Source organism: Hydractinia symbiolongicarpus, chromosome 12, assembly GCF_029227915.1.
Source record: "Hydractinia symbiolongicarpus strain clone_291-10 chromosome 12, HSymV2.1, whole genome shotgun sequence".
Classification (NCBI taxonomy): Eukaryota; Metazoa; Cnidaria; class Hydrozoa; order Anthoathecata; family Hydractiniidae; genus Hydractinia; species Hydractinia symbiolongicarpus.
This window is the reverse complement of record NC_079886.1, coordinates 7,927,348-7,949,932: the sequence shown is the minus strand read 5'-3', so window position 1 is coordinate 7,949,932 and position 22,585 is coordinate 7,927,348. Positions and strand designations below refer to the sequence as shown.

The 22,585-nt window shown below is 34.4% G+C and overlaps 5 protein-coding genes across 6 annotated transcripts in view; 2 read left to right on the top strand and 3 right to left on the bottom strand.

The window, feature by feature from the left end:
- Positions 1–79: 79 nt before the first annotated feature.
- LOC130622059 (beta-2 adrenergic receptor-like) lies at positions 80–6,871 on the bottom strand. Of its 2 annotated transcripts, none has more exons than XM_057437453.1 (2): positions 6,717–6,871; positions 80–1,366 (listed from the first exon to the last, which is right to left on the bottom strand). In XM_057437453.1, the coding sequence occupies exon 2, from the start codon at positions 1,356–1,358 to the stop codon at positions 129–131; it is 1,230 nt and encodes a 409-aa protein (XP_057293436.1). In that variant the 5' UTR covers positions 1,359–1,366; positions 6,717–6,871; the 3' UTR covers positions 80–128. The 2 variants fall into 2 exon arrangements, with proteins under 2 accessions (XP_057293436.1, XP_057293437.1); XM_057437454.1 differs by lacking the exon at positions 6,717–6,871 and adding an exon at positions 4,722–4,957.
- Positions 6,872–9,025: 2,154 nt separating this feature from the next.
- Positions 9,026–16,615, bottom strand: LOC130621524 (GPI inositol-deacylase-like). The gene is made up of 4 exons (XM_057436829.1): positions 16,011–16,615; positions 15,168–15,342; positions 14,441–14,645; positions 9,026–13,975 (listed from the first exon to the last, which is right to left on the bottom strand). The coding sequence occupies exons 2-4, from the start codon at positions 15,269–15,271 to the stop codon at positions 11,717–11,719; spliced, it is 2,568 nt and encodes an 855-aa protein (XP_057292812.1). The 5' UTR covers positions 15,272–15,342; positions 16,011–16,615; the 3' UTR covers positions 9,026–11,716.
- Positions 16,616–17,410: 795 nt separating this feature from the next.
- Positions 17,411–22,585, top strand: part of LOC130621522 (uncharacterized) — a 91,989-nt gene continuing 86,814 nt past the window's right edge. The window contains exon 1 of the mRNA XM_057436827.1: positions 17,411–17,429. The gene's annotated coding sequence lies outside the window, so the exon portion shown is untranslated. The remainder of the gene's footprint in view (positions 17,430–22,585) is intronic.
- LOC130621528 (uncharacterized) lies at positions 18,307–21,520 on the top strand. The gene is made up of 5 exons (XM_057436832.1): positions 18,307–18,613; positions 18,711–18,858; positions 18,986–19,194; positions 19,273–20,909; positions 21,074–21,520. The coding sequence occupies exons 1-4, from the start codon at positions 18,309–18,311 to the stop codon at positions 19,583–19,585; spliced, it is 975 nt and encodes a 324-aa protein (XP_057292815.1). The 5' UTR covers positions 18,307–18,308; the 3' UTR covers positions 19,586–20,909; positions 21,074–21,520.
- On the bottom strand, positions 20,201–22,236 carry LOC130621525 (uncharacterized). Its single transcript, XM_057436830.1, has 5 exons — positions 21,908–22,236; positions 21,526–21,832; positions 21,297–21,449; positions 21,102–21,215; positions 20,201–20,935 (listed from the first exon to the last, which is right to left on the bottom strand). Exons 1-5 carry the CDS (start codon positions 22,010–22,012, stop codon positions 20,583–20,585), a joined length of 1,032 nt encoding a protein of 343 aa, XP_057292813.1. The 5' UTR covers positions 22,013–22,236; the 3' UTR covers positions 20,201–20,582.

Here is a 22,585-nt window from a genome sequence, read left to right as displayed (position 1 = left end):
GGTTGAAAGATACAGGTTAATCTAAAAACTAAAGAATAAATACCACTCAGTTGGGATCAAGACGAAAGGAACACCCCCCTGCAAATTTTTTGTATATATTTCAATTCTTAATATTATTATTTTCAATTTTAAAACTCTGTCCTACTTGTTGCTTCAGTATCATTTGTAGCGATAACAATCGAGTTAGCGCTGTTATTGGAAGTAGTACTCTTAATAGATGCAGTCCCATTGACTAACTTGTCGCCAGATGCGTTTGTGAGAACTTTACCAGTTTCGGATAGTTTTGAATTGTGCGGATAAAGAGTTTGAAGTGGTGGTGTTTCGTTGCATTCGATATCGCCAGAGCTTGCCGAACTGGGTGAGTAATTGAAGGTCTTTCTGTTCCAGCAGCAAATCATTTCGCATGCATTGAATGAATTATACGGTAACCGAGAAAGGTATAGTGTCATTTCGTATAGTCCGTTTCCGAATCTGGCACTCATACTGCAGATAATTAACGGGTTTATAGCATTGTATACGTATCCACACCAGTACGCAGAAATCCCTAAGCCGTACGGTAAATCCTTTGCACTGTCTAGAAAAATAGCCATGAGAACAAACACACAAAATGGCGTCCAACATACTAAAAAGCACAACAAGCTGAAAAATACAGTTAAAATCAATTTCTTCTGAAGTTGAAGAACATCCAAAGATGACGTAGTCGTACTTTGTAGTCGCTTTGTATGCTGGCGGACCGCGAGGAACACCTTTAAATACACGTGACCCATGACCAGATTTGGAACAAGGAACCCGATTGTCGCTAACATTAAAAGATATATCGAGTCACGTTTCTTCTCTGGAAAACCAACTCCACATATCAATGTCGTGTGATTATATGCGTATTTACCCACATTGAAAAGTGGTCCAATTGTCATAATACCAGATATGAACCAAACTAAAAAGATAATCTTCCAAGTTCTTTTAACAGTCATGGCCCGACTAAACGGCTTCACGACGGCAAAATATTTGTCAACACTAATCATAGTGTGAGTAAGTATGGTGGCTAGCAATAATTCCGATGTCATAAAAGCGTTAAATTTACAGACCGAACCCTCCTTGAAATTCCACCGGCTGTTAACCACCGATGACAAACTGAATGGCATACATAACAGCGACACAAGCAGTCCGGATAATGCTAGGTTTCCAATTAACATGTTCGTACTGGTCCACATTTTATCATTTTTATACAACACAACAAGCATTCCAAGATTACCATACAAAGACAAGCATATTGTTACACATAGTATAATTGCCAACACGGTTTCTTCGGTGTTTGTGTACATAGAGTCGTAATGGGTGCCATTTTGAAATACCATCATTTTAAATTCTAGAAAAGAATTAGGAACAACATTAAGAACTTACGAGATGTCTCGCACATCTGTTATTAATTGACATGCTGGTTTTCCAACTGAAGCTCGTTCACAGCTTCTCCTTGCAACCTCTCAACTACATTTACTTAACAAATAGTCCCCTCAAAATCTTTTTTTATATATATATTTTAATTGCTCATTGTTGTTTTTCATTTCAACTCAATTTTTATTCCTTTTTTCATCCTTTGAAATTAACAAGATAATTATAAAAACACACAAAGTTGGGAAAAACGTTTTTAAAAATAAAAGGTCATCTGTCGGATAATCGAAGTTGGTAGGAATTTTCAAAAGGTAGATCTATTAAAAAAACACACGCGAGAGAGAAAAAAAAACTTTAAAAGGTGATATCACAATTATTGGATCAATTCTACTTGTGGTGCATCTGCGTGACATCATGGGCATCTCACACCCTCTTAGCTTATGTCTTGCATTCGCCTACGATAAAAAAGCTATCTTATCAGTAAAAAAGCCGGTAAAAAGTGACAAAAGTTGGACTTGCCGACTAATACTTTGTACCTACCAAATTAATTTACTGAAATATTTTATCGAACCATTTTTATCGACTTTATTTTTCTGTTTCAACAAAACGGTTTCAACAAAATAAGTCAGTAAAAAGGTGACCGGGTTGGAAAAAATTTAATTGATAGAAACGTGTAACACTGTTACCGATTAAAATTCTTTACCGAACTTTCATTTTGTCGATTTTTTTTACCTGCAACGTCAATGAAGAATGTATAAATAAATTAGTAACATCGTTATCAAACATATTATAAACCATTCCAAATTCAAAATACATGATTAGACAATCTACATAAAAATATCTATACACAGCTCAATTTTCTTGTAGCGATGCATCGGTTTCACATACTGCCTGTATTATTTCAAAATGTCAGCAAATAAACATTCAGGGTCAAACAAAATAACAGACTGCACAGTTTGATATATGCTTGTCAAAATATTCAGTTGAAAAACATCAAACGCAAATAACACGATTTTAATATTTCGCAATTAAACAATATCTTAAAATTTTCGTATTGCAATATTCACCGGAGTGATATATAACACTTTTAAGTCTGTGATATTCAAAGAAAGTAAAAAGAACTCAAGAAACTTCGTTTTCCATAACACTTTTTTTCTGTCGGAATGCAAAACGCACTTCCCTCTTATGTGACAAAACTTGATTGCTTAACAGATTGTTTTCCACAGAATAATAAATTTTATCCCGTTGCTTTAAAACTTTTGCAAAATGGAATTTTTAATTTAAGTTTATGGCTACGATTTTTCCAAAAATCAAAAACATATTCAGGACGTTATCAGCATGAATTCCTTCAGAGATTATAAGAACAAATAACTTCAGAATTACTAAAGAAACAATTAATTTAGAACTTTTTCCTTCGTACTGCTATTATGTTTTCACAACAACATGACTTCAGCAACTATTTTTTCCAATCCTAAAATTGTTATCTGTAAATTTGACCATATATATCCCAATTTTGGGGGAGAGCACAAATACGACCATCCTCGAAAGGGGAGGGAGAAGGGGGGAGAAGTGTTCAAAATAACAACGCTAACTTCAGTTAAAATTTAAACGTTCTCATAAAAATAGTGTAGACTTTTGCCAATACTAAACAGTGACCAGCTTTAAACTTTAAAACTTTCTTTCAATTATGCTGCATGGTTTTTGGTGACAAATATTAACAACAACAAAAATGGTTTAGTGGTCTTCGTGCATCAGTTTATTGTTTTAAGAAACACTCCGCAAATATATCGATATCGATGAAAAAGCTTACCTGAAATTTTATGGGTTTTTTGGGCTCTTTTAAATAATTTTAACGTAAAGTTCTTAAAAGGAGATTGTTTTAGCTGGAAAAATGGTTATATTTAGAAACTGGAGCTTAAATAAGATATTTTCTGCAATCGATTTGCGGGATGTAATCATTTCAGAAAGATTTTTTAAAATCATGAGTAAAAGTATGAGGCAGTTATGGACTTGGTAAAAATCAGGTATGGAAGAATAAAAAAATTAGATTCATAAATGCTACATAATTTAGAAACAAAATCTATAACCCATATCTGTCCATAATAACATACGCCAGACATTCTGTGATACAGAAAAAGAACAAAATACAGACAGAAAATTTGAGATAAAATAAAGATGTTAGGTAATGTCAAGAAAAACTTGCTAGGTTCAATAAAGAATTAAGTTTTAAACTATTAAAATTCAAAACATGTTATTGGCAAACAACAACTTCAACTTCTGAACAATTTAATCCTCCATTCGTCAAATTTGGAAAATAAAACTGCAAAGCGTAAGCCAGTTGAACCAACTGGGTAACTGCAATGAGTTTTCTATATATCTTTTCAAAAAACATTGCTGACAATTTTAAAGTATATTAAATTTTTTAATAAACTTGCAGCAGTATTGCTACTTCTTGCTACGCTAAACTACCTTACAAGTATCTAATTTCGCGGATAATTGTTTGCTATTTTAAATGGAACTTTCTCACTCTTATTTCCTTCAGTATTCACCCAGTTTAAGGATCTTTTGTTGTAATTTTGGCCTCTTAATGGCGAACAAAAAAGTATATACTATAGAGGTCTTTACCAAATTGCCTTCAGCGGCTTTAAAAGATGCTCTGGCATGTTGGGGTATAGTGGCTAACTTGTAAGCCTAAATACAATACATGTTGTGGATATGCTATAATTCATTCAAAAAACTAAGACAGACCAAACTAGACTTTACCCAAAACGTTTAAGTTTAAATTTGTCAAGGTAATATTTTGAACTCTTATTATGTTGTATTAAATATACGCAAACTTCTTATAAGAATTGCTTTGTATGACACATTATTGGGCGTGGCCGATTTAGAGTGGTCAGTTTTAGGGGGTAATGGTTGATTTGTTATGAGAATTTGACCGTCATTTTATAGTTTTTGAAAAGAGGACCCGTTGTAGAGAGGTGTCCAACAGACCTGACAGCACCTAATGATTTTGACTAATAAAATTTCATTGTTTGTAATAGTAGAAATTTTTTTCTTCACTTTTTAAAATTATTAGGGGGGTGGGGGTGCAATTACCCCGCCTCCAGTTGGAGGCAATCACCTTAAACACCCCGCCCCCACTCGGTTGTCACGGACTTGATTTGTTGTAACAGAATTTAGAACAGAAAAATGTTAGGATGCAGTCACAGATAAGTAGCAAAATAATCCCACCAATTTCTGAAAATATCGTGTCGTGTACTGTATAATTCAAAAGTCATACAGGCAAACGAAGAAAAAAAAAGCATTACGCTGTTAGAAAAAATATTTCCTACTATGGAACACGTGTCCTTTTCTCCATGTTTGAATTACATAAAAATCCTAGATAGTTAACCTCTTTGCATCTAGCTAACCTCTATGTAGCTAGCTAACTTCTTTTAGATATATATATCCCAGCCAAGTTTTAACGTTCTTCTTTAAACTAATATAAACAACCCATATAAAAAGCTAGCTTGCTCTCTTTAACTTAGACATCTTTCTTAAGCAATATATTGTTTAAAATCCAGCTACGAAAAACAATACAGTAGAATGTTATTTATTTCTTTTTGTAAAGTCTTGTAGAGATATAACAAAGAAATTGCTTGCACTGTAATTAGTGCTTTCAAAGATTTTGTTCAAAAGCTCAATACACAGTTAGGGAATTTAAAATAAATATTGCCCTTTAGTTCCTTTTTAGTATTTGAAACAATACTTGTAATCCTACTATTAATTGTGGCTAAAATTTTTATATTTTATGTTACGAATTGATGAACTTTTAAAAAGAACAATGATGTATAAACTAAGGAATAAATTTTTGGTTCCCAAAAATTGTAATGTACAGTAACTAGACAAATGTGAAAAACAGAACACCTAATAAAAAAAACACTACAAAAACATTTCAGAACCTTAAACATTTTCAAACTTTTTGACTGAAGTCCAACACCGTGCGTAGCAGCTAAGTTTCTAGTTTATTTCCTAATTTCGTGGATAATTCACCAACAAATCAACGATAAAAAGTCTCTGGAAAAATTTTAAAGCATACAGTTTTAGGGGCTGAAATTTGGTGTCTTTCTTTCATTTGCAGTCGGAAATCGGGTCTGCCCTTAGTTGGACGGCCGTAACTTTTCAGTTGTAGGTTGTGATAAAAAGTACAGTAAACTCCCCGTTATTCGAAGCTCCACGGGGATAGGAATTTACTTCGAATAACCAAAATTTCGAAGAACTGAATATTTTCTTATTTTGGTCCAATTTTCACTCTGACGGATTTTTTGGAGGGATTTGAATAAAGAAGTAGGTCACTTACCAAAAGGACAAAATGGAAAATATGCAAAGACTATATTTTACTTCCTAAGATCAGATCCATTGAATAGTTGTTTTGTGAAAGTCACAGGTAAGGCGATAAATATGGGTGATGACAAAGGAATGCGAATCCCTTGTTTGCTTGAATTTTCTGGAAATGGTGAAAGCATTCAACTTTTAAAAAAATTGCTTTGTACATAGTTTTATTTTTAGGAATAAAGACTATTTTTCTTTTATAAAAAGTATTTGAAGTTGAAAATTCTCACTTTTACTCCAGCGATTGTCAAGAATTTCTTAATAACTGAAAAAATATTGAGACAAGGGGGTTGAAAAAACACTTAGAATAAACGAATTTCTGAATAACTGAAGTTTAAATAACGAGTTAGAAGATTCAAGGGGAATGAAAATCGAATAACCGAGAATTTAGAATAACTGCAGGTTTGAATAACCGGGAGTCTACTGTACTTACATGTTTTGAAAAAAGAACAAGGATCAAATTGTATATTGTATTCCAATTGTATTGTATTGTAGAGCAACCCCCCCCCCCCCCCCTCCACTCAGATCCCCCAAACACCAATCCTGCTTAGGGTTAAAATACGAACATTTGATTAGAACATGAAACTGAAACAGTTAACACGTTGTCCTATTCATTGGAGTTGTATTTAGTGGACACCCCCAGGATTGTGCATTTTGTGTTTTTTACTCTGAGTCATAAATTAAGAGATTTTAACTGCGACTATAGTGGAAAAATTGTTCGAATAATGAAAGTAAAGATAACAGTATCTATTAAATAATTATGACAACCTATTTTGTGATTTTTTAATGCATCAATTTAGATGATTCAAACCAACATCCCCTGGGGTAGCCGGCCTTTCGGTGGCCCTTGGGTAGACACTATGAGTACAGTAGTAATAATATAATAATAATATAATATGCATAGATAGAGAGAAAACGGCGGTCAAAACTGAAAGAACAAAGAACTTAATACTTACCGAAGTTTCTTTCGTTCTTTTAAAAGAAAATGATTATTTTAGAGAAGATATAATATCTGTAAAAGCATTAATAATACATAAAAACATAAACTTGTTTTTGTTGACCAAAATAAAATAGTTGTAAAAAAGTTTGAAATGTCATGGTAAATAAAAAACAGATTTATTAATATTCTCGAAACATTGTGATATCATAACAAACAAATAAAAATATATTCTTCTTCTATTTTTCTTCGACCTTACCGACTTAATATCCAGTACCTGTTGTCTTAACTAATTCAAACTTTAAAACGCTTGAAACCTAAGTGTATGCAAACACAAACAGTAACAACGTTACAGATGTTTTTACCAGCTCACCTCCCAGGTGCTTTAAAAGCTGTCTTCCTGCTTGATTAGTATATACATTATAAACTGTGGGGGAGACTGTTACGAATCGGAGGTTATTTTGTGACACCTCGAAGCAAGCAATACATTATTTAAAATGTTGGTTGTTTTTGACAGAAATGTTGACAATAAATAAATTAATATATTTTACGGCTATGCCAGAACTTACGCAATAAAAATTTTATTGTGGACATTTTCATATCTCTTAAGTATATAACAACGACGCCTGGCCATGTTATGCGGCACTGTTTAGGGAAAGTTGAAATATTGTCTTCGCCGCAGAAGTTAACTACGACAGCAAAAGTGTTTTCTAAATAAATAAGCCTTTGGTACAGACCGGTCGATTTTTTAATTTGGCGAGTTAAATATTTCCTGAGTGCCGTGATATAATGAATGATATTTATTAAGTACGTGACGAATTTAGCGGTGACTGTCACTTAAACTATATAAACGTGTCGAGATAAAATTTCAAAATTTAAAGGATATTGATAAAAAATTCAATGCAACTTAATGTCATCAACTAAAACCGTCACACGTTACCTTTTTATAATTTCGCTATTTTCGATAAAAAATTTGATTCAGTTTTTTTTGACAAGCATTAATATAATTAAAACACTTTCTATGCTTTACCAATGTTGTTAGGGTTGTTATAAACTATTATACAGCGCAGCATTGGCCACTGGCTTAAATATTTTTAATCTTAACTAACATCACTCGGCAAAGCAATTTAAAGCAACTCTAACAAAGCCCTAACCGGTACAAAGTTACAATCAGAATCCAACCATCAGGATGGGACTTGTATAGCCCTGTGGATTTTTAATCTTCTGTTAATTGTCGATTGAATTAATGCAATCATGACAAAATTAATGAAACTGAAGGAGTTTTTTCTTCATATTTTACAAGTCGACAAGCTGCAAAATCGCAATTTTTGCGCACGCATACAGTAGGTGGATAGTGCTTAAAATTTCCACGCCCTCACAACGAATGAATCCATATCAGGCTCACGATGTTCTAAAATTTGGGGGAAATGATCGTCCTGACGTCAGCAACATTTAGCACATTTTAAAAGTATAGTTTTTAACTTACTACCAATCAATGTATTTTAAACGGTGGCAGACGACTGATAGCTTTGTGGTTGAGCGTTTGCCTCCAGTGCGGGAGGTCTTGGGTTCAAACCCCGGCCGAGTCGTGCCAGAGACTATAAAAGTGTATCTTAGGCGGTTGTCTAGTTGAGCGATTGCTGTGCTTGCACGACTTTCGTAGCTCAAATGGGAGCTTTAAATGCGCTCAGGACCCTCGTTAATACCAGTAACAATAGGAACTTAAAAGGCTATCCTGGGTAAATAATTTCAATAATAATAATAATTATAATAACGCAACACAAGTCAGGGCAGTAACAGAACCTCATTTTTGTCTCCTAGATTTCTTGCCTGAAGTCGTTATTATGTGGCGGTACCGTCAAGATTATTTTAAAGGCTAAATGCTCTAGAAGACAAAGTTGCCAAAATATGGTTTCAAATCACGAGAAAGAATCGTAATTGATCTAACTTAAACAATCGAATAATTAAACCTTTTCACATGTGACTAACCATTCATTGTTATAAAAAATGCAGCATTGCTGTTAAAAGACACCCTCGCAGCCTAAGTACGAACTTGTCAGTGGATTTTTTTTTGTCTACATTGAAGGACGTTATGTACGTAATAGTTTTATACTGGCTTAAACACATCAACATGTCAAGTCTATGCTGTTTGCACAAATGCATCTCCAGATGTCAAACAAATATTCATGCTATTTCAACAATGGCTTTGTATATTTTTTATTGTATTTTTTATAAAAAAGAAGATAATATTTCGCGACACAAGCTTCTGAAATTCTCTCAGATTTGTTAAAAGAAACAGGGGGGTTAATGCAGAAAAATTCACAAAAGTTTGTTTTCAAACATGTTCTAACCTGCATTTTGCATAATGAATATTACACTAACGTAATATATAGATATTTACAAAGATTGCTTATTGTCAAAGACATTAAAAACGTCATCAAAGAAATTTCTAGCATCTTCTGGGTCCCAATCATCAACCTTCCGGCTCCCAATCACCATCTTCAAGCTCCCAATCATCATCTTCTGGCTCCCAATCATCATCTTCTGGCTCCCAATCATCATCTTCTGGCTCCCAATCATCATTATCTTCTTTATCTACATCATTCTGATGGCAAAATACTTCAATTTCTTCTGTTCTAGTTGACAGGCTGCAGCTATTAATTACATCAACATCACTTTCAATAACTAAAGGGTCAATATCATGGAAAGTATCTATGTTTGGCAATTTTTTGCTTCCAAGTTTCAGAACATCGTATATACCAGCTACTTTCTATCCATTTAGCACATCTTTTCTTTTATGGAGTTGTAGATGTTAACAACCCAACCAGCATTTGCAACTTCCTTAGATGATTATTTGCAGAAAACACTTTGAAATTTACTGGATAAAATTAGTAAATTTTGCGGATTTTTTTTTTTTGGAAATTAGGGCAAAATTGTTTTACGAGTTGTGAGTTAAAAATTACGAGTTGATATAAAAAATAGCGCGAGTTGTTTTTAAAATGCGAGTTGGAAATTTCGAATTCAAAGGGTGAGTTGCATACTTTAAAAGGCGAGTTGAGCATTAAAAATGAAATTTTAAAATTTTAAAAGCGCAAGTTTCCAAACAAAAAATGCGTAAAAATTAAACTTTGATTTAGTTTAAAAGGAAAGAAAAAAAAAATGTATTATAAATTCATACAATCCCATTTACTTGTGTGTACAAAATAACAAAATAAGTAACTATAAATAATGCCTATTTTTTTTACTAACTAAATTTAAGGCTGTTTATATAAAGAAGCGAGATGGCACGATAGCCGGGACAAGACGTTTGCCTGGATGATTTTGTCCCGCCTTTATACGGAAAAACTTTTTCTTGGGATGGTTTTTCTTTCAATTGAAATATGCAGGACTTATCTCGTTCGTCCTGGGACAGTGTATTTATCCTGGGACGGAACGGGACTAAAATAGGACAAGCCAAGGACATACCTAAAGGACTAACCAGGACAAAAATCTTCCATGTAAACACAAAGTGATTTTTATTATAATTTTTGATAAGAGCGGAATCCTGGAAAACGTCTTGTCCCAGTAATCATCACGTAATGCCTCTTATATAAACAGCACCTAAAAGTCCAATACGACATAAATATAATATTAGATCTTACAAAAATATCTCGAATACAAAAATTTTATTAAAATCTAACACGTTTTCGATTTAAACATAGCGGCGTGTATGTGGCCTTGTGGTTATGGAGTTCTGTGGTTCGGTCCACAGCGCAGGCATGTTTAGCAAGTGCCTTTACCACAGCTACGGGTCAACCCATGCCATGTGAGGGAAATTGGGTAGGTATTACCGGTGCATACTTAATGTATACATTCCAACACATGACCCACATTGATAACAGTGTTTCCTACACTGAAGTGGTTATATCCTTTATAAATATTCGGAATAATAATAACTATAATAGCAGACAAGTTTTCAATTAAAATTTCTAATTAAAAAAAATATTCGCGGAAAGTAATTTTTTCGAAATTAAATTTTCGATTTACCATAGTTTACTTTTACGTTATTTGTGTTAATCTTCGCTCTGCAGAAAAAAAATTTATATCGCGCGATAAATTTTCGCGCAATAGTAATATGAACGTATTTCACGCAAATTTATTTTCGCGCGAATTTAAATTCCCCTGCAAATAACATAGAAAAATAGTAAAATTCTAGACAAAAAATAGATACCTTTTTATGTGAACTGCAGTATTATGTTTTTGCGTAAATTGATTTGGACGTAATTTCTGTAAAAAGCGCGAAAATTACTAAGCGCAAAAATTAGTACAAATAACGTACTAATTATTATCATCGTAGATAATTATTAGTTCCGCATTTTCTTCATAAGAACTTCCAGTGGAAAAAATAAGTCCTCTTAATCACGAAGTAAAGTCCGCGAAAATCTCGTCTGCAGATTTTCTGCAAGAACAACCAAATATGTTTCTAGGTAAATCTTTAAATACTAAATAAAATTTTAAAAATAATAAATTTAAACGAGATAGAACTGAGCAGTTTAAAAGGTATAAAATAAGCTCTATAAATTATGGAAAAAACAACAACATGAAAGTTAAGGTAAACACATAAAGAACGTTTCTTACATGAAAAAAACTTGCGACTAAAGCAAAGACAACTTGTCCAAGGGAAGGTCTTACTGTCTTAAAAACCAAACATGATAAGGCAGACAATTTGGAATAATTAGAGTTAAGCAAAATAAACGTCTTTTCTTAAAAGAAAGGAGATTTTCTGAAAAGTTGGAGTCATATTCCCGTTTTATACCCTTTCATCAATTTACTTTTTCAACTTTCTCAATATTTTGTTACTTAGCAGTTAAAAGTGCTCATACTTAAGTTAAGAAAATTGTTCATCATAAAGAGACGAGAACCAGTAAAAAACACATCAAAAACATTTTCCTTTAAAATCCTAAAACAGTATGTCAAATACTATCCATTTAAAATTCTAAAAACAATAATTTTATTTAAAAAAGCCTAAGAAATTCAACCCTACAGATGTTGTAAAAGAATAAGTGCTACTAACACAGCACAAACAAGATAAGTTAAACTATACAAAATAACAACTTCCGGAAGTAAACAAACACAAGCATAAACTTTCAAAACAAACAAAAACATACTAAATTTCTCCCCTCTCTTGAAAGGAGAATCTTCACCGTCATTGCAGCAACAAGTCAAATAACACCCATAGACAGCAGTTAGCAGCTGTAAGTTGGTAAATGAAGTATATTGGTGAGAAAAACCATTCATGATGTCTTTAACGAAAACAATAATGGGCGTGGCAGAAAAAACAGCAACCGTGGGTATAACAAGTTGTAGTAAGATATTCTTATGGAATATCCTTGGAGAACTATTCATGCCAATAATTTTTACAACATGAAGGACAAGGAGAAGCATTAAAACTATGGCTATGGGAATCTTTCCATCCAAGATCGGAATAAATGACCACAACCCTACCACAAGTCCTACGTTGGCCAATGTAGTACATTTCCGTGAACAACGATGACGTATACACGAATAACAGACTGAGAACGGGTACAGTATAATTTGACAAAGGTAAAATATCATACTAAGCATGACATGAACGCTATCAGCAATCACCACTGATAATAATATCAGACCGATTTGTGGAAATATCAATCTTGGTACAAGGTTAACACCTGTATTGTTGACCCACTTCCAAACTATTACCTTAGCAACCAATACAACACATATCAGCATCGTTGTTCTGCGCACGTTTGATAAAAACGTTAATGATGTAGCAACATGAAGTTGTCTGCTATTCAACAGCATGCGAATAACACCAAACACGAGAGTGTAACGCAAAATGTTTTCCAAATTAAATCGGAGTAATTGACCTAAGCTTTCCGTCGGCAACGGCCGAACTTGAATTTTTACTGACGTCATCTCATGTTGCCACATCATGATTTGAACATGCTCGTTTTGAAATTTCTCATCGCTCGGCTTTTCAGTGAATATTTTTAGCGTAAAAACACGACTATTTTCTTTGTATGTGAAGTTATAAATCTCATTTGACCAAGGTACAGATACCATTACGATTTGGTCCTTCTCTGAATCCCCGTCCAACGTGACTTCAAACACTTGCCAGGATTCTGTAAATGATTTTAAACCGACACTGGTATAAAAAGTCGGATTAAAAACATATTGACGTGTGACTAATCTAAAGCTAGAAACCTCTATCTGTTGAACAGGCGGCCTTTCTTTTTTTATGTAAACTTTATCGTACTTATCCGCCACAATAAGAATAGTTTTAACCCTAGTAAGGTCTCGAAAAGAAGCGAATCGAGAAGTGTGTTTCGTGCCAGGTAGCACGAAGTCATTACCAGCAGACAACGTTGTACAACTTTCCCAATTAACTGCACAAGTATAAATCCATTTTTCTTTGACAGTGTAAGCCCATATATATAACACTTCTTTATTTAGGGAGTTCGATTCTACTGAAATATAAAAGCACGCTTGTGATTTGGTATAATGAACGTTCACTTCCTCGCTGAGTGAAAGCTGTTGACAACTGGCGGGTCTTTCTACCGTATTTACGTAAAGGTCTTCATTAAAGAACAAGTTCGACAAAACGTGAGCACGAAATTTATGATCTTGTGTTATTTGCTTCGTGTGTTTATCGATTACTCGAAAAAAGGCTCGCGTGACAGCACGAACCAACTCGTTACACCACACAATACATTGGTGATCAGTAGCCAACCATATATGTGAGATCGATGTCGTCAGGGTACTCATGTGAAAAGGATTGCCCGAAATACCACCCATGTCACATAAGTCACTGCGTACCAGATAATCTCGAAAACTACCACCCAAAGACAATAATGTGACGTTGGCTAACAAGTTCGATGAATGCTTTCTCCAATAATCATTGACGCTCTTGTAATAACTTGTAACATCGGGATCTAATTTTATTGGAGGCTCCGAATGTGGAGACGCCAAGGTAACGATTGTGTTGACTAAATTTGTGTTAAAATTGGGCAAATAATATAACCCTCTGATCACCAGACCTCCCATTGAATGACCAATCGCAATAACAGATTGCGGTTTCTGTTTCGAATGTTTATAGCATCGCAGAATTCGTTTAATACAGTGGTAGAGATACTGTGTTTGGCGTTGAAGGAACGGACCGTACAACGCAGACAATTCTTCCTCATAATCTACTGAGAAGTAATTGAATTCGTGCAGTGATTGCTCCGATTTTCTTAAAGAAACCGAAGCAGGTGAACGCACCTGAAGAAAACAAAGTACGCAATACTGTCAAGAAAAAAAATACATTAAAAATTTTCGATGGGACAACAAATCTGCTCCAAAATTATTTGCTGACATTTATTTTCAAACTATAAAATGGTAAATTTTACTTTAAGACATACTATTATTTAAAGGTGAGTGGGTTATTCCTCCCGTGAGACAGATTTTTTAAATAGACATAAAACTTCTCCACAAAATTCTCCATTCGTTACCAAAGCGATTTTCCTATTATACGCAGATTGATTTGCGTGCAATTCAGAAAAAAAAATATTTCTGAGGGCCAGAAAACTCTTCTCTGTAATAATAGCCGTCGTCTGTCTGTTAGTGTCTGTTACGGACATACGAAATGCGATAGAGAAAGGACGGGCGACCCCGTGGATTTTGCGACGGGTTGAGGACTAGTCTTTAATACTATGACTGAAAATAATACAAATATATTGAATCTACCTGTTTATAACGCCCTGCATTCCCATGAACAAACACCACAGGGATACCATCGAGTTCATAGTTTCCTTTCATGGACATTAAATAGTTAGCATAGGAACCTTCGCCATAGATAAATAAACCATATTTAGGAAATTTCTTCTGTACTGAAGGTGGGAGTTTGACTTTCAAATATTCTGGATACTCGTACATCCACGTCATTTTACATCTAAAACACAATATTTTAACATTCATTCACATGAGTATTGTTAGATTGAAGCCTCATGTATTCCCTTTATAGCTTATTCAGCTTATTCAGCTTATTATGCATTTTGAGGAAAAGTAAGTTTTTCATGGAAAAGATATTTGTGTAAAGCATGCTCATGCTCAAGAATACACTATTCTGGTGTTATTATAGACAGATTTTACCAATTTCGAAGATTTCAAGGTGTTTTACTACAATTTTTGCGATACTTCCAGGTTTCCAAGCACACAGACACACACAAATAATGAGTCAAACAGGGAAAATAATTATTTAAATCACCTATTTTTACTACATGGCAATATTTCATAGACAGAGATGCTTGTGAAAAAGGTTAAGGTTTTTTCTCTAGAGAACGAAATATATCAAGGTTTTCAAAATCGTCTTTCAGTTTTTTCAACCTTGTAAAATTTTATATTCAAATACATAAATAATGAAAAATATCATATTCTAGAGGATTAACTATTGTCTATACTATAAAAGTCATACCCATTCATCTCTACATTGAAAAATATTTGATGAACACCCACAATCAAGATTAAGCAACAAATCAACACTTCCAGTGCCGTGATAAAAATGACAGTGGAGCTCATATTTTAGTGTTACAGGAGGATCCACAAGGCGTTCATCTAATTCTTCTTAGACTTATCAGTATACTGAAGTCCTAGAACACATATATATGTAAGATCTTATTATGCTCAAGCAAAACTATATAAATCTTCCATCTCAAGGCCGTTTGTCACTCCAAGAAAATTTTCTTTCGAAAGGAAGGACAAGAACAGAAAATGTTTTGCTGGCACTTTTCACTTCATAATATTGCACACATTTTAATACAGAGAGTATACAACAGTGCAATTCTCATGAAATAAAACAACCTCCCTGATCGGCTAACTAATTTTGTGCCCATTGTTAGAAAATTTTCCATTCTTGCGATGTAAACCAAAACATGTTGGTTTATAATTTTATCTTGCTACTATAAAAATTTTAGATGGTTTGGGTTAAAATGTCATAGACAGTATACAGTGCAATGCTAATACCCGTAAAATTAACACACAAGCTATATCTATATACGGTTTAATAAATTGTATGTACGGTGGTGTACTAATCCCATTTCTCCTGACCAAAATTAGGGAGTTTAGCAACATTTAGGAAGTTACTCATCTAGTCCCAGGTGGCCCTATTTACCCAGACGGGAGATGACATAAGTTATTTCCACCTGTTTCCACAGTTATTTAGCCTTAAACTTAAAAGCTGAATGCAATGGCTTCGATAATCATAAAATAGATATCATAAGATAAACATAAAGAAAAATGTAGAATTGTGAGAAAGTACCTCTTAGACTTATTATTTTGTGGCAACCACTGGATATTGTGTCATCTTTCCCACCAAACTTGCAAGAATCTACAGTGGTAATTAAACTTCCTAGAACAAGATTTTTATTTATTTCTTAAATGGTTCTTAAAAGTCAAATTGCAATGAAAGAAAGACATCAAACTTGAAAATTCACCCACAGACATAAACGTCAAATTGACATTTCTTGTGGCAACTTGAGTATGGCTGCTGGCCAGAGGTGTTCTATTGTGTCTATGATATCTTGCTAACAATCCTGCATAGTTCAAAAATATTTACAGTTGGCGCTCGTTATCTCGACTACCTGTTATCTCGATCTTTTCATATCTCGACCTATTTTCATTGATCCCTTCCACATTTAAACCCTCCTTAGGCTAAAATACGTCCAATATCTCAACTATATACATACCCGGTATCTCGAACTTTCCTGATCTTGACCTATTTTTACGGTCCCTGGAGTAGAATTTATCCTGTTATCTTGACTTTTTCTGTAATTTTTCGAATTTTATTACACACAAAAATTCGATCAGGAAAACATTCGACATTCGAATTTCTCAAACTTCCTCAAAATCAAAATTTCAAATGTTTACAATTTTCTCTTCGTTTACACATCATTTCTGGGATAAAGTGTAACCTTGAGGTAAATACTGACCAGGTTTAAAACTTTAAATAATTTTTCTAATGCATGCATGATATTGACAAACGGTCCTTATCTTGACCTTCTTTACTATTGACGAATCCAGTTCTGCAGAAGGTCGAGATCACAAGCGCTGACTGTATATATAAATTTCAATAATAGCGGATATACCCAGTGGTCCTGCTTTCTTTACCCACAAAAGAAAAGGTGTGTGTGGCAAGTCCACAAACGAATTTATATTTTGCTAAACTCAGCCTTGTCCCTATTAGTTCCTCACAAAAAATAAAATAGCTATATTTCCGTCTGACATTGCGGTTGGTTGATACTTTGTTGCAGCTACATATAATAGCTAGCTACCAGCTAGCTCTTGCTAGGAAAAACAACAGTTTGACTTAAAAAATAGTTATTTGTTGATTAAAATAAGGACAGAACACCAGAATTTTTAAAACAACAAAGCTGCTTGAGAAGCACTAGGAAAAAAGTAAGGTAGCTGCTAGAACAGAAGAAATCAGCTCTTTGCATTGCTACTAAACATTTGATATTTTCTATTTTGCTTGCTGGAAAGAAAGATGTTGTTTACCGTAGGTTTAGTCATCTGGGCAGTAGAGTTAAATAAGAACCACACAACTGCGCATGCGTACTGGCAACAAAATACTACAGCACCATGAGAAATGTTGAACCATTTGCTATGACTTTATTGCCGTCACACTCTCAACTTTACTAATAAAAAAACTCAAACTACTTTTTAAGTCCCTGAGTTTAAGGTATGTATCAATTCTTTCTCGTTCGCAAAGTTTTCGGAAATTTTTCGTCTTTGGGTTGGGGGAAGAATGCGTGTACCCTTAGGGCCATTTGATTTTCAATTAAATTGAAAATCAAAATTTGTGAATAATTTTGATTTTCAATTCGATTTGAAAATCAAAATTCAAAATTCAGTTTAAAATTTCAAAATTCAAAATTCAAAATTCAAATTACGTGCAAAAGATCAAAAAAACAGAATTCAAATTATAATTTCGCAATTTCAATTTTTGCTGGGTCAACCAATTTTTTTCATCTTCACAAAAAGAAGCTGGCCACCTGTAACCTTTGTCATATTGTGAAATATCATGGACACAAACACCCGGCTATGATGCAGGACCTTTGGAAAGAGGTCACAGAACAATTTATACTTGACCCCCTGTTAGGTTTGCGCAACTGTCCCGGACTTTCAACATCTTTCCTCGGGTGGCCAATCAAACTGAATCTTAAGGGCGAACAATTGATTTCTGTTCTGATTGATGCAATCGTTTACTCAAGGTTTTTACGCGCGCTTAGCCCTCAGATGTCTTAACGCGCCAAAATAATGGATAACATTGACCGAGATTACATTGTAAATGTGGCTAAACAACATAAAAACTTCAAGGAAATTAGCGAGTTTTTGAAAGCGACAAATCCTGGTGTTCGTGGATTTTCTGAACGTTCGGTTAAACGTTACTGTTCGAAACATGACATCCGCCTACGTATAAACCAACAAAAAATAGAGAACATCGTGGCTTCAGCTGTTAAAGAGGTAAGCAAATTCACCTGTGCTTAGCGTATGAGTGCATGATGTGAAACTTTACAAGTTATTGCTTATTTAGGTTGGTCCTACATACGGTCGCAAAATGATGACTGGATACATTAAGCAAAAACACGGTTTCAATGTCAGTCAAAAAAGAATTGCAAAGGCCCTGTCAACTGTTTCGCCAGCATATCACGCAAGACGTCAAACAGATACCGCAAAATCTGTTAATCCTATCCCTTACAGGGCTGACTATTTTGGTCACAAACTTCATATAGACCAAAACGAAAAATTAGTAATGTACGGTACAACGCATGTCGTAGCATTGGACGGTCACAGTCGCTTTGTTGTTGCTGCTGCTACAATGCCAGTCAAAAGCAACCCCGTGATATATTCGCATATATACAGGTTAGAACATGCGCAATCAATTTCGCTTGATTCTAATTTAGATATAGCTACGCACGTAAAAATGCGCAGCAAATTCCAATTATTTGTTTTTATTTAGAAAGGTATTGACCACATATTGCATGTTTGACCAAGTTCGGGTGGACCACGGGAGAGAATTTTTTCTCATGCTGGGGATGCAGGAGTATCTGGCAAATATTCGTGGTGACCAATTAAGTTTACCTTATCAACAAACAGAATCGAAAAGGGTAAATTACTTTATTATTTCCAATATATTTTAAAAACATTTCGTTCTTTCATCACAAAAAAATACGAAAAATACGACTATCATCTTCTGCACAGGTTAACTTTTCATAAGTTTCATATATTTTCTAGAATCTACCAATTGAAAGATTTTGGGTTGAAGTTAATGGTCGAGTTAATTATCCAATCAAATCAATACTAGTCGACATGGACAATTCATTGATTATAGACATGGATAACAATATTCATAAGTTCTGCGTTTCTTTTGTCACCTGCAAAGTTGCAAACTTTGGGCTGCAAACATTGGTAAGAGCCTGGAACTGTCACCCAATACCTGGTAGGTAGATTATACAAGTCCTGGCATCCTGTTAACAACAACTATTCAGCTTCTTTGCACCTTTAAATTTTGTTTCAGGTAGAGGAGTTCCATTGAATATTAAAGAGATGACAACTCGATATCCTCCAGTGCAGCAGAGTAATGTCCCAGACACCGCAACAGCTATGCAAATATACAACCAAACATATCAAGGACGGATTTCTGAGCCTAACCAATTCGGTGACGATCCTTTAAAAAACCATCCACAGTTTTTAGCTAATCGAAACAGAGAGTTTAATGAAATCTGTAATATTGAACAAATTTATAACGATGTTGTGAACGAAAATGATAGATCGTTTCGACATGCCGTACATTGTTTTATTGATATCACTGAAAGATACAACGCTCTTTTGTAAAATTGTCTTGTTGCTTTCGCGCTCACTTCTGCATTGTTATCAGGAAAAAATTTGAGTGGGAGAAAAAGTTTTAGTCTTCCTAGTAGGGATTAACTTTCCAAAAAAATATTCAAACGAAACATAAGAATTTTTTTGTAAAAAGCATTTGAATTAATTTTTATCTCCTTTGACGTTTGTTACCCTGTTGTTGGTTGGGCGCACAGAAAGATCTTGCTTATGTACCCCCGGATTCTGTTGCGCGAACTCGCAAGATCAAGAGTGTTTTTAATCTTCGCTAAAGGTCAAGAGTGTTTTTAATCTTCGCTAAAAACACTTGCGAAAGACCTGGTTTCTATTAACTTGAAATCAAAATGCTCCTTAACGATGTTTTGGACGTAAATATGAAAACGATTGCAAAAAAACCGTCGTCAGCCTGGAGTGTTTTTTAACATTGGTTAGCCTGAAATTTTCTTTATTTCGTTCTCATGCGTAAAGCATCTTTTTTATGGCAAACATATTCGCTTCCAGACTTTAAAGTTCATGCAAAATGCAAAAGACTGAAAAAAAGGATCTTTTTTCAGAGAATGTGTAATGTACCTAAGTATTGCCGCCACTTTAAAACATAAGTAAAACATATTGTGAAGAATAAAATATATTTTGAAACATAAAAAATACAAGTTTTTACAAAATTAAAAATATTTACACTGTGACAGATAAAAACCGGGTCATAAAAAACAGTGGTAAGAAGATTTTTGCCTTCCTCTCTCCGTTTTAAGTATATAGTACATAAAATAAAATAAAAGCTAAAATAAATAAGAAATAATTTTTTGACATCGAACCGCCTTAAAACTATGTAAAGATAGTTTGAGTGATCGATCATCGTCAAATCAATAATGTAGAAAAAGGTAATTTTTGAGGCTCTATGAAGAAGGGTGCGCAAAGTCAGTAACGCTATCAATGTTAGTTTTGAAAAAGTATTCAGAAAGATTTTCAAAAGAACGATGGTGTTTTATAAAATTTAATTCGGAAAGACAGAACGTATTTCTGCAAGCACTCCATCAAAATTATTAGTTTCAAAAATTGCGTCGAGTTCGTTGGACCTGCAATGTGGGCAATTTTGATTTTCTAAAAACCAGCGATCTACACATTCGCCACAACCAATTATTCTTCTGCAGCAGGAACCCATTTTCACCGGACTCCGGCTCAACCCACGACATATCAAGCACTCGAAGCTTTGTTTTGCCTTCTCACAGATCTTTACAGATGATAATGCTCGTTGTGCTGCCTCTCGTGTATCTTGGTCCACACAAGTTAAAATCACGCCAGATTGGACGAGGCTGGTGAGGTCAGCAAGTTTTTCCTTTATTTCTTCTAAAATAAATTAAAATTAAATATTTTGGAAGGGATGGATGTATTTTTAACGTGGAGAAAAAGTTACCTCTTTGAAAAATGATTAAAACATTAATTTTATTTAACTGTTTAGTAAGATTTTTATTTTTTTACATTTAGAAAAGTTGGCGACATTAAAATTACTCACCAAAATTAATGGACTGTGTGCTTGTTCTTCGTGGCGTAAAATAATCAAATGTTTCGAGATCATTGGCTTTTACTGCATAAACCTTCCGAGCCGCGGCTTTCCAGAAGCTTATTCCTGTAAGAAGAAAGTGTTCTCTTTAAAACTGTGAAGAGGAAAAACAATTTTCAGTCCATATTCAAATATATATTTACACACCTCTTGTGGCTGCGGAGTCCTCGTATCGTAAACCACCTCCTTGCACTAACACCAACGTTCGATCTTCGAATCGTGTTTTTGCCATCTCCGTGATTGCGTCGACGTTTGCTTCTGCTTCCGTTATTGTTATAAACGAAATTCGTTTCTGATTAACTGTAAAAAAGAAGAGTATTTATAATTTATGAATGTGTAAAATTAGAACGTTTAGTATAGAACAATATCAACTTACCGATTTTTTTGTTCTCTATATCCGCCAGAACAACTTTTAAAACATAGTTCTCCGCAGCCGCACCTACACGTTTACGCGACATCGTGGACGAAGATGTATGCAACATTGTTGGCCTTCGAAACGCGCCGATGTCATTGACCGTTGATGTCGGTAGGTTTCTAACCTGAGTCATGCCTTGATGTGGTTCTCCCTCCACTTGGTAATACGTGCCAGAAGGCGACTCCCGAAGGCAATCAAACGTCCCATCCGGATTCGGAAATTCTGAGGAACCGAACTCCTCTGTTATGTACACCGATGTAACGTCAAGCTATAATAAACAAGAATGAAATTATCATAGTTCTTTGAAACTCTGCTAATCTACAATGGTGTGAATAACGCATACCTTGTAAATCATTGCCAGTCTTTGGACTGATACTTGGCTTCTCCGCAGTGTTCTTTCTGTGCGATCCCCGTCACGGCCATTGTAAAAAATAAATGAAGAATCCATATTTTATATCGCTTTCTATCGTGTGCAAATTAATCCTGCAACTGACTTATCCCCCCTCACTGGAGGGATTATATAGGCATGTACCAGGACACACCAAAAAGGGGGTTAATGCAAGGGCTAGGTCCTTTTGAACCCACACGAAAAACAGTTTATACGACCCCCTAATTATGCCGCAGTTCAGGGGGTCGGCTAAAAAATGCGGGAAACCTAAATCTTATTGCATCATAAATATTGTTACAAAATAGTGGTATGCAAGAATTGAACCACCTGAATGCGTGTACCCTTAGGGCCATTTGATTTTCAATCAAATTGAAAATCAAAAATCAAAATTTGTGAATAATTTTGATTTTCAATTCGATTTGAAAATCAAAATTCAAAATTCAGTTTAAAATTTCAAAATTCAAAATTCAAAATTCAAATTACGTGCAAAAGATCAAAAAAACAGAATTCAAATTATAATTTCGCAATTTCAATTTTTGCTGGGTCAACCAATTTTTTTCATCTTCACAAAAAGAAGCTGGCCACCTGTAACCTTTGTCATATTGTGAAATATCATGGACACAAACACCCGGC

What these genes read in the sequence shown, in the direction of transcription:
- LOC130621528 (XM_057436832.1), top strand. Translation starts at nt 18,309, where the DNA reads ATGATGACTGGATACATTAAGCAAAAACACGGTTTCAATGTCAGTCAA. An exon ending in ATATATTCGCATATATACAG is followed by an intron (nt 18,614 to 18,710) that starts GTTAGAACATGC and finishes GTTTTTATTTAG; the next exon opens with AAAGGTATTGACCACATATT. An exon ending in TGTCACCCAATACCTGGTAG is followed by an intron (nt 19,195 to 19,272) that starts GTAGATTATACA and finishes TGTTTCAGGTAG; the next exon opens with AGGAGTTCCATTGAATATTA.
- LOC130621524 (XM_057436829.1), bottom strand. Translation starts at nt 15,271, where the DNA reads ATGAGCTCCACTGTCATTTTTATCACGGCACTGGAAGTGTTGATTTGT. An exon ending in TTCAATGTAGAGATGAATGG is followed by an intron (nt 14,646 to 15,167) that starts GTATGACTTTTA and finishes ATTGTGTTTTAG; the next exon opens with ATGTAAAATGACGTGGATGT. An exon ending in ATGCAGGGCGTTATAAACAG is followed by an intron (nt 13,976 to 14,440) that starts GTAGATTCAATA and finishes TGTTTTCTTCAG; the next exon opens with GTGCGTTCACCTGCTTCGGT.
- LOC130622059 (XM_057437453.1), bottom strand. Translation starts at nt 1,358, where the DNA reads ATGATGGTATTTCAAAATGGCACCCATTACGACTCTATGTACACAAAC.
- LOC130621525 (XM_057436830.1), bottom strand. Translation starts at nt 22,012, where the DNA reads ATGGATTCTTCATTTATTTTTTACAATGGCCGTGACGGGGATCGCACA. An exon ending in GACTGGCAATGATTTACAAG is followed by an intron (nt 21,833 to 21,907) that starts GTATGCGTTATT and finishes TGTTTATTATAG; the next exon opens with CTTGACGTTACATCGGTGTA. An exon ending in TATAGAGAACAAAAAAATCG is followed by an intron (nt 21,450 to 21,525) that starts GTAAGTTGATAT and finishes TCTTTTTTACAG; the next exon opens with TTAATCAGAAACGAATTTCG.